Source organism: Triticum aestivum, chromosome 6A (genome assembly GCF_018294505.1).
Source record: "Triticum aestivum cultivar Chinese Spring chromosome 6A, IWGSC CS RefSeq v2.1, whole genome shotgun sequence".
Classification (NCBI taxonomy): Eukaryota; Viridiplantae; Streptophyta; class Magnoliopsida; order Poales; family Poaceae; genus Triticum; species Triticum aestivum.
This window is the reverse complement of record NC_057809.1, coordinates 138,267,707-138,284,162: the sequence shown is the minus strand read 5'-3', so window position 1 is coordinate 138,284,162 and position 16,456 is coordinate 138,267,707. Positions and strand designations below refer to the sequence as shown.

Here is a 16,456-nt window from a genome sequence, read left to right as displayed (position 1 = left end):
GAGAAGCGACGTACAACTCCGAGCCAATCCTATAACCCACGATGTATACCACAAACTGTCGCTTTTGATCATTAATAAAGCTTGGGTTACCCCTCAAAAAAAAACTCCGAGTCAAGCAAACAATCACGTCTGGAAGCATGGCTGCTCTGGATCCACGAACGACACATGTCGAAAAACTATGCAAACGTTCACAACATGAAGGATCATCGAGCTAGGCTACCCAACTCATGTCAATGTTGCCGCACAGACACACCGTCTCTGCGCAGCTCTGACTCTCGATAAGTTAGGCATAGATGCAATAGGAGTATGAGGGATGTCCTTTTTGGCTTTGGGGAGCATACGCTCCTGGCTGAACAGCGAATCCAAAACACATACTAGTAAATAAAATTTAAAATTCTATTTTTAAATTCTCATGTTAGTGTAACAAGCGTGCTTGATAAGTTTCGTGCAAAACGGAACATCAGCGCTTCATCGGTGAAAATAAAACAAAATTAAGTCTAACATTTGTTGTTCGACTTTTTTTCATAGGTTAAGGTGATTAGAGCAACTCCAACGCACGACTCCAAACAGACGCCTGTTTCGTCCGGATTTCGTTCGTTTAGGGCGGAAAAACGCACATGCCCTTCCGCTTGTGATTGCGCGGTCGTCGGTGCACCCAACGGGCCCGCCGCATCCCAAACCGTGTTTTTGGACTTTGATTTTGGCCAAAAAAACAAAATAAAGGTTGCAAATAATATAAAAACATAGACATAAATAATTAAACGTCCACAGTACCCAAGTTCAACACAGTTCTTAATTAAATTAAAACTTAAAAGATATAAAATAAACTAGATAAGGCCTGTCGCCGGTGAGGCCGCCGCCGTCTTCAGGAGCCACCATCCTACTCGTCGTCATCGCCGGCGAGGTCGATGTATGGAGGTGGCTGCCAAAGGTGGGATGGTGGCCCTTGCCAGACCAGAGGCACCTGCAAAGCCTGCACCACCTCCTCCTGTGGCTCCTGCTCCAGCTCTGGTGACCGCGGCGGTGTGGTTGACCATGGGCCGACACCCACCGAGTCGGCCATCTCCGGCACCGTGCACGACCAGCTCCACCGCTGGCCCACTAGACACGGGTTCCACGGGGCAATGGGCGGCTCCTCCATCACCTCCTCCCGCACCTCCTCCTTGGCAGCCATGTCCAGCTCCGAGATGGCCACGTCACCGGCCACAAAAGAGGCCAACTGGGTTTCCAAGCCCTCCCATTAGCGCTCATCGTGGGTGTTCATGGAGTCCTCCATGGCATGCCTCATGAGCTCGGCCTCCTCCTCCTCGGTCATGGAAGGTGGCGGTGGCGGGGACGGGAACGGAGATGGTGTCGGCGTGATGCCTCGCACACGCCTACGACCGCGCGTTTGGGGCAGGCTGTCAGCACGAGCAGGACGTGGGCGGCGCAAGCTCGGAGGACGACCGACAAAAAAGAATTGCCGCCACAGGTCGTGCTCGCCATGGAGCCACGTATCCCACATCGGCGAATCAATGGCATACCTGCGGTCAAGGTTGTCAGAATCGTGATTCTGAATCGGGAGCTCCGATGGCGGGATCGCAAATCGTAGAATCTTCACTATCAGGATCGTAAAAGCGTAGATTCTATGAACCAAAATCGTAGAATCCGAGGGGTTAGTTTGGATCGTAAAGTCGTAGAATAGTACAACAGAATCGCGATTCTAACAACCTTGCCTGCGGTCGTAGAGCAGATCCGATGGCAGGCGGGCACGGCCGCTCACCGACACTGGTGGGGTTGGCACACGATCCGCGAAGAAATGCCAGTTGTTGGGGAGGTGGAAATTTCTCCACGAGAGTGGCGTCGCCGTCTCCGAGTAGCACCGACAGATGTCGGCGGAGACGTACGGCCTGTTGCGCTGCAGGGCCGCCAGCGACGTGATGCCAACGCGGGCGGTGCAGGCGGCGCGAACCTGGTGGAGCGGCGACGACCAGAGGAGGAGCCGGCCTAATGGTCGTGCTTCCCCTTGCTCATCCAATGCCAGACCATGGCGCCGGCGGGGAAGTGGGATGCGACGACGGCGGCTAGGGTTTGCTAGCTCGTGTCAGGGGTCGAGGAGGCATGCCGGGTAGGAAGTGTAAGCTATGGATTGGCCGGTCGACGACTTTCACATTAAGAAGGACCACGATCCACCTACTAGGGGCTGACAGCCAGGGCCCGCCGCGCGTGCGCATTCATTTTGAACGGTGGAGGTAGGTGGACGGCCGCCACGCGTTGATAACCCATAAGTATAGGGGATCACAACAGTTTTCGAGGGTAAAGTATTCAACCCAAATTTATTGATTCGACAGAAGGGGAGTCGAAGAATACTCTCAGTATTAGCAGCTGAGTTGTCAATTCAACCACATCTGGAAACTTAATATCTGCAGCAAAGTATTTAGTAGCAAAGTAATATGATAATAGTGATAACGGTAACAAAAGGTAACGGTAGTAAAATTAATGTTTTTGGTATTTTGTAGTGATGATAGCAATAGCAACGGGAAAGTAAATAAGCGAAGAACAATATGTGGAAAGCTCGTAGGCAATGGATCGGTGATGGAGAATTATGCCGGATGCGGTTCATCATGTAACATTCATAACCTAGGGTGACACAGAACTAGCTCCAGTTCGTCAATGTAATGTAGACATGTATTCCGAATATAGTCATACGTGCTTATGGAAAAGAACTTGCATGACATCTTTTGTCCTACCGTCCCATGGCAGCGGGGTCCTTACAGAAACTAAGGGATATTAAGGCCTCCTTTTAATAAAGAACCAGAACAAAGAATTAACACATAGTGAATACATAAACTCCTCAAACTACGGTCATCACCGGTAAGTATCCCGACTATTGTCACTTCGGGGTTAACGGATCATAACACATAATAGGTGACTATAGACTTGCAAGATAGGATCAAGAACACTCATATATTGATGAAAACATAATAGGTTTAGATCTGAAATCATGGCACTCGGGCCCTACTGACAAGCATTAAGCATAGCAAAGTCATAGCAACATCAATCTCAGAACATAGTGGACACTAGGGATCAAACTCTAACAAAACTAACTCGATTACATGATAGATCCCATCAAACCCATCACCGTCCAGCAAGCCTACGATGGAATTAATCACGCACGGCGGTGAGGATCATGAAATTGGTGATGGAGGATGGTTGACGATGACGATGGCGACGGATTCCCCTCTCCGGAGCCCCGAACGGACTCTAGATCAACCCTCCCGAGAGGTTTTAGGGCTTGGCGGCGGCTCCGTATCGTAAAACGCGATGATTTCTTCTCTTTGATTTTTCTCTCCCCAAAACTCAATATATGGAGTTGGAGTCGGAGTTGGAGAGGTAACAGGGGGCCCACGAGGTAGGGGGCGCGCCCTAGGGGGGCAGGCGCGCCCCCACCCTCATGAGCAGGTGGTGGGCCCCCTGGCCTTCATCTTTTGCAGGTATTTTTTCTTATTTTCTGAAAAGTGTCTCCGTGAAGTTTCAGGTCATTCCGAGAACGTTTGCTCCTACACATAAATAACACCATGGTAATTCTGCTGAAAACAGCGTCAGTCCAGGTTAGTTCCATTCAAATCATACAAGTTAGAGTCCAAAATAAGGGCAAAAGTGTTTGGGAAAGTAGATACGTTGGAGACGTATCACACGTCCCTGAGGCGGATGAGGAGCAAGCGCGTGCCCATCCGTTCGGCGCCCGTGTGGATGCAAACCAGACGCATGTTTTTGCCAGAAATGAGACGGGCCAGACTCCGAACAAGCAAAAATGCGGATGCGGCCGCATGTTGGGCCATGTCGTCTGTCCATTTAAGCCCAAACGGATAGACCCATATTTTATGGGGTCGTTCATTGGAGTTGCCCTTAAGCTTTCCCTCAAAAATTGATAGGGTCTTGCATGTAGCATTTTTTTAGGGTCTTGCATGTAGCATTTTTTTAGGGTTTTGCATATAGCATTTGGGTGTGCAATGAACACATATATTGTTTTTCAGTTTTTGCTGACTCAAAAAGAAACATTTTTGAACCGCAGGAGCATATGCTCCAGGAGCCGAATTGGATTTCCGGTGCCGTCTGTCTCCCAGTACTCACCGCGTATGTCTTTTTTTTTTTGCCAAAATTCCCAATTGCGCGTATTCATGCTCCACCAGAATCTTCTGTATTATCTCAGCTCGATCGGGGCGTGCTAGATGTGCAATAACGTCGGTATTGCCATGCGGATCGGATCGGATTGGATAGGATGAGTGGGCACAAGCCAGAGAAAGTAGTAATGCATACACCACCATAGATCATACAACCAACAAATCATCGATGGCAAGAAAGTTATACAACAACGCTCCTTTTCAAAAGCCGCATTTTCTTCTACAAATACAATTATACCCTCCATCCGAACTCCCAGTAAAAACGAGCGAAGCAGAAACGCTGGTTAAAAGTAAGTGGCGTGAGACATGCCCGTCCAAACGGAAACCAATCGCCCGAAACCGCCGAATCCAGCAAACTTCAACGCCCGAAAGACCACGCAAGGTCAACATAAAGTTAGACCAACCCCTGGCATTTTCGTGTCCCTACTGACTTCCATACCACAAGAGAACGATATTGCCGTGTTAAAATGCAGCCGTGACGCATGTGCCTGGGCAGGTTTGGGCGTTGACTTTTTCCTGCGGCTTGAAAGGCAAACGACCACTCCCTCATCACCAACCCCGGCGCAGGAAAGCCCCGACCAATGCGTGGAGCAGCATTCCGGACTGCCCCGCAGCACGAGCATCGCCGATAATGGATGCGGTGGGTAAACGATGGCACAGTCAACGAACCCAGCCGCTCTCACCCTCACCAACCCTGCCGAACCCGCTGCCATCCCGGCCCCACGCGTCATCCTCCACCGACCCCACTCACCAACTCCCCAACTCACCCCCGTATATTAAACCCGCCATCTTCCCTTCCTCCGTTCTTCTTCAGGAGATCAAGCGAGCGCGCGCCCGCACACGCACACAACGCAGCCATCTCCTCCTACGCCAACTAATTTAACCAGCTTCGTAGGTTTATCATCTTCCGTTTGCCGGTCGATCGCCGTCGAGGTAGCACGACGATCGTTGAAATGGGGTCCGTGCCGGAGGAGTCGGTCGCGGCGGAGGTGGTGTTCCGGTCGAGGCTGCCGGACATCGAGATCCCCAACGAGCAGACGCTGCAGAGCTACTGCTTCGCCAAGATGGCCGAGGTGGGGTCCCGCCCCTGCATCATCGACGGCCAGACGGGCGCCTCCTACACCTACGCCGAGGTGGAGTCGCTCTCCCGGAAGGCGGCGGCGGGGCTCCGGCGGATGGGCGTCGGCAAGGGCGACGTGGTCATGAACCTGCTCCGCAACTGCCCCGAGTTCGCCTTCTCCTTCCTCGGCGCCGCGCGCCTGGGCGCCGCCACCACCACCGCCAACCCCTTCTACACCCCGCACGAGATCCACCGGCAGGCGGACGCGGCCGGCGCCATGCTGATCGTCACCGAGGCCTGCGCCGTGGACAAGGTGCTGGAGTACGCGGCCGGCAAGGGCCTGCCCGTGGTCACCGTCGACGGGGCGCGCGACGGGTGCGTGGACTTCGCCGAGCTGATCGCCGGCGAGGAGCTGCCGCGGGACGAGGAGGCCGGGATCCACCCCGACGACGTCGTCGCGCTGCCCTACTCCTCCGGCACCACCGGGCTGCCCAAGGGCGTCATGCTCACGCACCGCAGCCTCATCACCAGCGTCGCCCAGCAGGTACGCACGCACGCACGCATGCCATTCCTCTGCTCCGAGCTCTGCCTCCGTTCCGATCATTCGCCATGTCCTCCGGGTCAACGGAGCTCTCGGCCTGCGACAATTCCGCTCCTGTCGGCGCCGAGCCAGCGTAGCTGCTGCTGAGCTGCTCCTCACTCGCGGCAGAGCACGACAGGTGGGCCCGCGTTGTATACGCGTATACCCCTCGGATCCACATGTCGGTGCCACTAAGGATACTATTTCCCTCCGCGTGGTCAGAGCTCTGGGTGCCAATCAAGCTGGCCGGCCGGCTCATAAATCCGGGCGTTTAAATTATTTTATTAATTGTACAGTAACTATTATTGGCATCTCGTGCTGTATGCTTTATTCAGGCTCGTAATAGTATAAAATCCGCCCACTGGTAGTAATATTATACGGTTCCCTGCACGCGGGGCCCACTGGGCCAGGTGCATGCCTGACCCACGCGCCAAGATTCGTGCTGACACGATGCGTTTGGCGCCAAAGTCAGAGGTTTCGAACTAGTAGAACTTTTTTTTTCTTGTTCTGATGATGAAATGGTGGTGGTGGTTTTCAGGTGGACGGAGAGAACCCGAACCTGTACTTCAGCAAGGAGGACGTGCTGCTGTGCCTGCTGCCGCTGTTCCACATCTACTCGCTCAACTCGGTGCTGCTGGCGGGGCTGCGGGCCGGGTCGGCGATGGTGATCATGCGCAAGTTCGACATCGGCGCGCTGGTGGAGCTGGTGCGCGCGCACGGCATCACCATCGCGCCCTTCGTGCCGCCCATCGTGGTGGAGATCGCCAAGAGCCCCCAGGTGACCGCCGGCGATCTCGCCTCCATCCGCATGGTCATGTCCGGCGCCGCGCCCATGGGCAAGGACCTCCAGGACGCCTTCATGGCTAAGATCCCCAACGCCGTGCTCGGCCAGGTCGGTCCAGTCGCTTGATGATCATGTTGCTTCTGTCTGTCTGCCCGTCGATGGCAATGAATGCCGGTGGCTGACACGGGCGGGTGCGTTTGGTTTCAGGGGTACGGGATGACGGAGGCCGGGCCGGTGCTGGCCATGTGCCTGGCGTTCGCCAAGGAGCCGTTCAAGGTCAAGTCCGGGTCGTGCGGCACGGTGGTGCGCAACGCGGGGCTCAAGATCGTCGACCCCGACACCGGCGCCTCCCTCGGCCGCAACCAGCCCGGCGAGATCTGCATCCGCGGCGAGCAGATCATGAAAGGTACCACCAACTCTACGTACTTTCTTGGCTTGGCGTTGTGAACCACCCCACACTTGGCGGCCGGGCGTGCGTGCGTTCGGGTTGGCATGTCCGCCTTTTGGTTTGCGTGTTTGGCGCGTTGGCGGCAGCTACCGGCGATGTGGACAACAAACTTGCTACTCCCGCTACAGCACATAGGTTGCAACTACTACTACCAATCTTGGTTGGTCCATGCCGACCGGCCGATCGATCGATTCGGCCGAACGACCACCACCAAAACCTTTTGTTTCCCCCAACCCGGATGGGGACTTGGACGAGCAACCCAACCAAGGCCGCGCCTGGTTCTCACCTGAGAGCCGAAACAGCTGACACAGCAGTAGTTCTAATAAGTTTGAAGAAAAATATACGTTTGCCCGTTCTGTGTGAAGTGTCCTCATCACAACTTCAAACCCTTTCACCACACACAAAAAATGACAAACATAAAAGAAGTTGATCTGATCCGTACCCCTACTAGTTGGGCACTTTAAGGTGGTGGAGACTTCGCGGAAGTTGCTGTCCATTGGCTTGGTCCGAGGTCTATTCTGAATTCCCAATGACTGTTGCAGCGAGGATTTCCCGTCAGTTCCACTCCACGTTTTTTTTGAGGTTCCACTCCACGTTCTTGGGTTAGCAGCCGCAGGCGCAGGCGCGTGGTGGTTGGCACGGCATGCTCAACTGCTGCAACCTTGGCAGACCAGTAGTAATACTATATCGTTAGCCAACGAATGAATGAATAAAACAGCGACGCACGTTGCTAACGACCTGCAAATCATACATTCCCTCCATGTTGTCTTCGCACAGCGCACCGTCGCCCTCCATGGCGCGATCAATTCCAGAATCCAAGTTGCACATGGCCAAAGATGCGACCCCCACACACCCGGATAAAAAATAAAACAAAAATAGAGATGCAACGTACCCCACACATGGGCAAGTTGGTAGGAGTACTACTAGGCAAAGCCAAAATTTGGTGGAGGAACAAGAGGAAGGATGCTGTTAGGTACCGGCAGGCTGTGCGCCTAGGACAGGGACATCAACCGCTGAGGCTGCACAAGCATCTTGGAAGAACCCATCACTAGTAGTATTACTTTATCAAGTTGACAAAAATACATAGTGCTGTACTGTACTAGTATATCCCTGAACTCAGGATTCAATACACTGCCATGACCATGACACTGGCATAGAAATGAAGTACCTTGAGATGTTGCCAGTCTACCAGGATTTTGTTAGGTCTGCGCAGCTGAACGACCCATCGGTTGGTACTTGGCGTGCAAAAGTGGAGATCACGTCAGATCCTCATGATCAGGAGACTGACCAACTCATGCCGTGATTCCCGCCAAAAAAAAGTGATTCATCTACAACTATCTGTTAAGTTCAACCACTAATGAACCAAACCAAAGGGGAAAAAAGCTATAGCCGTGCTCACAATGATTAGCATGGACGCCCAAAAGGTGCCTAGAGTAACAAAGGTAACCTAAGTTTAGCATTGATACATCTCATTGGAACAAAGGAATAAGCCACGATTACATTGGTGTTGTTAGGTGCCGCTAGTGAGTGTTTGGTGGCCCATCATGTGACCAAGAAAAGCCCCGGTTGGGTGACCAACTCCAGCTTGTAGGAGAACTAACCTGGTATCACTGGCCAATTCCAGCAGACATTTTCCATGAAAGAGCCATGTCTGATAGTTGCACATGAATCACTTCCGAGAACCTTTTCTCTACTGAACCCATGTGAGGTCTCGTTTTCAGACAGATTGTATCCATGCTGCAGCAAGCAGCATCAAACGGGAACTGCCATGTGCTTCACGAGGTTCACTAGCTGAAGCCATCGCGTGAATGCGCCTTTTGAATGTTTGAGTGCGCTTGAATGATGGCAGCAGAGATGAACACCACCTGAGATGTGCAGCGGCACCATTGCCATCATGGTGTGTGCGCCTCTGCAGATGCAGTTTGGGCCGGTCAGCCAACGTTGCTGCTTTCATGTGCAAACTGCAGTTGCGTTATGGTGGCTTCTGTGACGCTGTCCTGCCTTTCCGGACGGAATCTTGTAGTCCTTCCTAACAATATGGAACGATTACCTTTGCTTGCACAACCACTTCTTGAAAATTCTTGATACGCACTGTATTTTAATTTTTAGAAAGTATTCTTCAAATTCTCTGAACTAACATGCGCCCGGCGTGGAATTCTGCAGGTTACCTTAACGACCCAGAGTCCACCAAGAACACCATCGACAAGGATGGATGGCTGCACACCGGAGACATCGGCCTCGTCGACGACGACGACGAGATCTTCATCGTCGACAGGCTCAAGGAGATCATCAAGTACAAGGGCTTCCAGGTGGCGCCGGCGGAGCTCGAGGCCCTCCTCATCACGCACCCGGAGATCAAGGACGCCGCCGTCGTATCGTAAGTCATAGCTTTCTCTTCCTTTTCATTTTCAGTTGCACAGTTCGTTGCCGCAACTGTACTTTAAAACAAAATTCTCCTGCTGTCTGTTTTCTTTAACAAGAAGGCTCACTTTCCCCATGATTATGTTCTTTCAGACTGAAGGACGATCTTGCTGGCGAAGTCCCGGTCGCCTTCGTGATGCGGATCGAAGGCTCCGAAATCACCGAGGATGACATCAAGAAATTCGTCGCAAAGGAGGTAAATAGTGCCATCTTTCCCAAGTTTCCATGTAGTCAAAGTGTCAAACACATTGTACCGAAACTTCAGAACAAGTCAACTAGAACTATATGATATACATATCAGTTACTAATCATCATGTTCAGCTTAGTCAAATATTTGGATTTGCCCATGAACAACTGCTACTTAGGAACCAGATTTTTTGTGGATGGAGAATTAGAACTCGTGACTAAGATGCATTACACGCTGCAACAGGTTGTTTTCTACAAGAGGATCCACAAGGTGTTCTTCACCGACTCCATCCCCAAGAACCCTTCCGGCAAGATCCTGAGGAAGGATTTGAGAGCCAGGCTCGCCGCCGGCATCCCCAGCTAGGGGCTGCGGCCGTCGTCCGCTTCTCAGGCACTCAGCCAGCCAGCAGGGTGCTGTTATAGATCATGTAATATTGTTTGATCTCCATGAAATGGTCGGAGGAGGTTGAGTTTGTTGGTTCTTCCTGCTTGTGTAATGTTGATAAAAATGAAATGATATATGTAGATGCGTTGTTGTTGACCACAAGAACAAGGCTGGCTTCCAAAGGGTACAATGTATACTTCTTTTCCATCAGAGAATATCTTGTCCGAATCATATCATCCATTTTTTCTTTCATTATGTTTCGTCTCCTATACATGAATTCGGTACGAATCCGACATGAGTTGAAACATTTTTTTTCTTGAGATTCATGCTTCATGAGAATGTAGGTTTGCTACAGTGGAGCACGCGTGCCAAAGGAATAATTTTCCTTATATAACAGAAAAAAATAGAAAGGAAAACGAATAGCTGAGTGACTATGTCTAAGACGTTTTAAAAATAGTTATTTGTTAGTTAACTACTCACCTATATACCTATAATACCACTGTTAGGAAATATGCAACTTATATTTCCAGGAGGCCATAGGCCAATATATATACATGTACAGGTGTGGAATATATGCAGGAAACCCCTTATACAATAGGGTAAATATGAAAGGTTACATGGCTATATATATATACTCTAACACCCCCCTCAAACTCATGGTGGATTAACAACACTGAGTTTGGAGAGATAGAAGCCATGCTGCGCTCTAGTCTGGGCCTTCGTCAGAAAATCCGCCAACTGTAACTCGGAAGGCACATACTGAAGAGCAATAACCTGATCCTGCACACCAGCGCGCACATGGAAAGCATCAACACCAATATGCTTGGTGAGCTCATGCTTCACAGGATCGCGCGCAATGCTAATAGCACCTGTACTGTCAGACAAGAGCAGAGTAGGTGTAGTAACAGAAACACCAAAATCCTGAAGTAACCACCGTAACCAAGTCACCTCTCCTGTCAAAAGAGTCATAGCTCGTAACTCAGCCTCTGCACTCGAACGGGAAACTGCAGTCTATTTCTTCGTCTTCCAGACAATGAGAGAACCACCAAGAAAAACACAGTAAGCAGAAAGTGAACGGCGATCAGAGGGATCACTAGCCCACGTGAATCCGAATAGGCCTGAAGCTGTAGAGAACTGGAGCGAGGAAAGAATAGACGGTGAGAGATCGTGCCCCGAAGATATCGGAGAACACGAAGGAGGTGACTATAGTGAACCGAAGTGGGAGTGGAGACAAACTGACTTAGAATATGAACCGGATGAGAGATATCCGGACGAGTGACAGCTAGATAGACAAGAGTCTCAACAAGATGACGATAACATGTCGGGTCAGGCAAGGGGTCACCATCAGTATAACGGAGGTGAACATTGAGCTCCATGGGAGTCTCAACAATGCACTCATCGATAAGAGCAGTACGAGCAAGAAGATCCTGTATATACTTTTCATGGGATATAAAAAAGCCATCAGAGATAGAAGAGACTTCAATCCCAAGAAAGTAGCGAAGAGGTCCAAGATCGAACATAAGAAACTACTCACTAAGACGGGCCTTTACAAAGGCAATATACTCGGGATCGTCACCAGTGATGACCATGTCATCAACATAGAGAAGAAGAAGAGTTCGACCACGAGAAGAAAGGTGGACAAACAATGCTGGATCATGAGCACTCGCTGAAAAACCAGCGGCAGTTACCACAGAGGCAAAACGTTCAAACCAGGCGCGGGGGCTTGCTTAAGGCCATAGAGAGAGCGACGAAGGCGACATACCATGCCATCAGGAACAGAATACTCAGGTGGTGGCTGCATGTATACCTCCTCACGCAACTCACCGTTAAGAAAGGCATTCTTAACATCAAGATGAGATACATACCAGTGGCATGCAGAGGCCACAGCAAGAAGTGTACGAATAGTGGTCATACGGGCCATAGGAGCAAAAGTCTCGTTGTAATCATGACCATGCTCCTGCTGAAAACCACGAGCCACAAGACGAGCTTTGTAACGCTCAAGAGAACCACCGAAGCGAGTCTTAACCTTATAGACCCACTTACAAGTGATGGGACGGACACCTGGAGGAAGAGAAACAAGATCCCATGTACTAGTGCGTTCAAGAGCAGCAATCTCCTCTGCCATCGCGAACTGCCATTCAGGATGAACAGCAGCCTCACGATAAGAAGTCGGCTCAAGAACAGCAGCACCAGCGGTTGAAAAACCAAGGCGATCAACAAGCGGAAGCAGACGAGGACGCAAGCCATAGGTAGGCTGAGACAAGGAGGATGGCACATCAGCAGATGCATCCACATTACGTGAACGACGAGTATAATGCTGAGGAAAAGATGGAAGAATACGAGGAGAAGTAGCCAAGGTAGAATCAGGAGGTGGAGAAGAAGAAATCACCGGGGATGAAGGTGCAGAATCCGGTGACATGCGAGGTGAGGAAACCGTGGGAGATGGTGGCGGCAAATCGACAAGATGTGGAGAAGTAGAGTGAGCAGGACGGAAAGACAAGGGCTCAACTGGGGTGATAGGTGTGTCGGGAAAAGTGAGGAAAGAGATATCCTCCACTGAAAAGGTCGAGAAAGATGGACGCGTGTAGAAGGGACGAGACTCATCAAAAGTCACATCCCAAGAAATACGCATCCGACGACCGATATGATCCCAACAACGATAGCCCTTATGCTCATCACTATAGCCTAAGAAAATACACTCAACAGACTGAGCGGTCAGTTTGGTGCGTTCGCGAGGGGCAAGAAGAACATAGCAAACACAACCAAACACGCGAAGCATTGAATAATCAGGAGAACAATCAAAGAGACGCTCAAAAGGAACACCACCCTGGAGAGCAGCGGACGGCTGAAGGTTGATGAGATAGGTGGAGGTGAAGATAGCCTCGGCCCAAAAATGAGGTGGAAGAGAAGCGGCGATCATCAACGCACGAGCCGTCTCAAGAAGGTGGCGATGCTTTCTCTCAGCCCCGCCATTTTGAGCATGAGCACCAGGACAAGAGAACTGAGGAAGAGTGCCCTGCTCAGCAAGAACGCCACACAACATCTTGGAAATATACTCGCCAGCGGAGTCAGCACGGAACACACGAATAGGCGAAGAGAACTGAGTGTGAACCATGGCAGGAAAACGCTTATAGATGGAAAGAACCTCACTGCGAGAAGTCATAAAATAAAGCCAAGTGTAACGAGAGAAATCATCTATAAAAGTAATATAGTATCGATGGCCCCCTTTCGAAGCGAAGGGAGCCGGACCCCATACATCAGAATGGACTAAATCAAAAGGACGTTGAGACACCGACTCACTAGTAGGATAAGGTAACTGAATCTGTTTTCCTAGTCTACAACCCTGACACTCTAAAGAGACATCTCCTGAGACAGACCCCAGAAGACCTCGACGAACTAATGACGACAAGCGAGACCCACAAAGATGACCAAGTCGATGATGCCACTGCTAGAAGGAGCCGGTAGCTGAAGCGACAGGAGCGGATGGACTGGCAATAGTGGTGGCAGCGGAAGGAACATGAAGCCAATCTAGCTCCCAAAGACCCTGAGAGTCACGACGGCGAGGGCCAGCCCCAACCAAAGTGTGCGTTTGACGATCCTGAATAGAACAAGAGTCAACGTCAAGGATGACGCTACAACCAGAATCAGTAAGTTGACCAGCAGAAAAAAGATTCATGGTGAGCCGAGGAATATGAGCAACATCAGGAACAGAGTAAGAGGGTGTGGTAAGATTGCCCCGACTAGCAACAGAAAGAGGAGTACCATCAGTAGTGAGTACATGAACAGGAAAAATCAAGCGATTTAAGAGAGGACAAATTTGAAGAATGAGAAGACATATGAAAAGAAGCTCTGGAGTCCAGAACCCACGAGGATGTACCTGACTGTGTAGAGGGTGGTTGCTCAGTGCGGGAAGCATCAGTCACAGAAGCTGCAGTACCCGTCGAAGGAGAACCTGACGCGGCAAGCACACGCTTAAGTCGCAAAATATCCTGCTCAGTCAAGGCGGCGGCGGAAGATGTCGAAGTAGAAGAAGAAGTCCCTGAAGCTAATGATCACGCCTTACGCAGGTGTTTCTTCTTCTGGAAGCACTGATACTCAACATGACCATCCATATTGCAGTAGCCACAGTGAGGACGAGACCGACCCTGGCCGCCCGTAGGAGTAGGCAAGAGCGGAGGAGCACTGGAGCTGGATGGAGTCGGTGCAGCAGGCGACATAACAAGAACTCGAGCAGCAAGCACAGAGGGAACCTCAAGTAGACCAGCACCACGTAGGCGAGTCTCCTCAGCATGAATCTCAGAAAGTGCCTCCGTGAGGGAGATACGACTACGAGCAAACAACTGAGCACGCCAGGGCTCAAACTCCTTACGGACCCGAGATAAGAACTCGTAGACATGAAGAAACACCAAATCAGCTCGCACAGCCTGGCAACACTGACAAGTACAGCAACCAGCAGTGCGGAGAGAATCAAGCTGACGCCAGATAGTAGAACTCTGAGCATAGAAATCGTCAACACTGGAGTCACCCTGCTGAAGAGCATGTTCCTACTGGACCACAGATAGATATAAGGCATCACCAGAGGGTTGATAGCACTGACAGAGACGGGTCCACATGTCAAATACGGTAGGGAGCCCCAAGAACTCAGAAGCAAACTGAGGCAGAACACTAGCAGTGAGAACAGCTATGGCACGAGCATCCTCATCAAGCCACTGAGTGTAAGTAGAAAGAGCCTCATGATAAGTCTGAAGAGCCTCCTCATAAGTCGAAACCTGGGTATCACAAGCATGGACGGCAGCGTCATCTGCAAGCTTAGCTGCATCCTTCGCAGCTTGATCAGCATCGGCAGCAAGAGCCGGTGGCGTCGGCGGAGTAGGAGCCATAGGTGAAATCGGACACGGCGGACAACGGACCTCGCCAGAAAGAACGCCCCAAAGACGAATGCCACGCATATGAATGCGCATGAAGCCAGCAAACTCGATGTAGTTAGTGCCATCAAAGATCACCGGGCAGCGAGGAACTGTGACATAGCCTGACGGTGTAGACATTTTTTTTGCAATCACCGGGCAGACAGTAGGATCCTGACGAGCAGCCGCAGTCAGCGCTCGCGGCGGCAGCAGATGGATGGGACGAGAACAACAGCAGGGACCAAATCCCATGAGGGTGGAAATCACCGCCGGCTGCTGTGCTGACTTCGTGAGAACGAGAGAACACCCGCAGATGGATCGAGCCAGCAGCAGGAATCCGGAGGCTGGGTTGGTGGCGGGGCGATCTGCTGCCTCGAACGAAGACTGCGCGGGGGCGGGGGGGTCGATCGTGAGAGGCCCGTTTTGCGGGGCGAGAGCGATCGATCAGGAGAGGCCGACTGCGGGGCGACGACGACCAGATAGGGAAAGGCCCAAAGCCCAACTACGGGACGGGGCGGAGCGAATGGAAGACGGTCGCTCGACTCGATCTGATCGATCGGGAGGGGCAAGTGGCCGACGGCTGGATCGAAAGTAATCCAGAGAACCGGAGAGGATACCGGCAGCAGGAGCGGATCAATGGCACGAGTTGCGGCGTGCAAAAAATTGACCTAGCTCTAATACCATGTTAGGAAATATGCAACTTGTATTTCTAGGAGGCCATAGGCCAATATATATACATGTACAGGTGTGGAATATATGTAGGAAACCCCTTATACAATAGGGTAAATACGAAAGGTTACATGGCTATATATATACTCTAACAACCACTACATAATGTGGCAATACCTTCAAATATTAGTAGTTGGATATGATCCATCTAGAGACTGAGAGGTGGCAAATCCGAGTATTACCACATGTTGCATAATATTTTCATTCATGGGATTTTGCCATGTTGCCTTCTCCAGCAACTTCACCGCCGCCAATTGCTACCCCCTTGACCCCCACACCGCGAAATCCTCCTTGCCACCGGCAAAGCACATCCTAGTCTCGAAGAAGCTGTTTGCTGAGATCCTCACCATGGCAGAAACACAAGGAAGAGGACATGAGAGAGGGAGGGGAGGGAATCCAAAGGGGAACAAGCAGACGGCCCAGGGCCAGGTCGACCAGCGGGACGACGCGCCATCAGGTCAGTGGTTCCCTCCCATGGATCCGCAGTCCGGTCCACCGCCGCCGCAGTTCCAGTTTGGGTATGGCTTCCCTGGAGGACAGCAGATCCCCCCTGCTTGGTTCCCTAGACCGTATTCCCCCCCTCAGATGAATCAGTGGAGGAATGGAGGTGGGTGGGGATCTGGGCACATCCAGGGGCTTGCAGGGCCTTCAGATAGCAACTTCCAAGGGCAAAAACAGCAGCAGTTGCCACAGATGCAGCAGAAGTTGCCACAGATGCAGCAGCAGCAGCAACAGCTCGCACACAATCAGACAGCTGAGCAGCAGCAACATCCTAGTAATGGCCAGCAACCCAATT

General features: G+C 51.3%; 1 protein-coding gene across 1 annotated transcript; it reads left to right on the top strand.

Annotated features, from left to right (window-relative positions):
* The first annotated feature begins 4,973 nt into the window (after positions 1-4,973).
* Positions 4,974-10,279, top strand: LOC123132517 (4-coumarate--CoA ligase 3). Its single transcript, XM_044552331.1, has 6 exons — positions 4,974-5,767; positions 6,342-6,695; positions 6,795-6,993; positions 9,199-9,412; positions 9,550-9,652; positions 9,887-10,279. Exons 1-6 carry the CDS (start codon positions 5,117-5,119, stop codon positions 10,004-10,006), a joined length of 1,641 nt encoding a protein of 546 aa, XP_044408266.1. The 5' UTR covers positions 4,974-5,116; the 3' UTR covers positions 10,007-10,279.
* Positions 10,280-16,456: the final 6,177 nt, after the last annotated feature.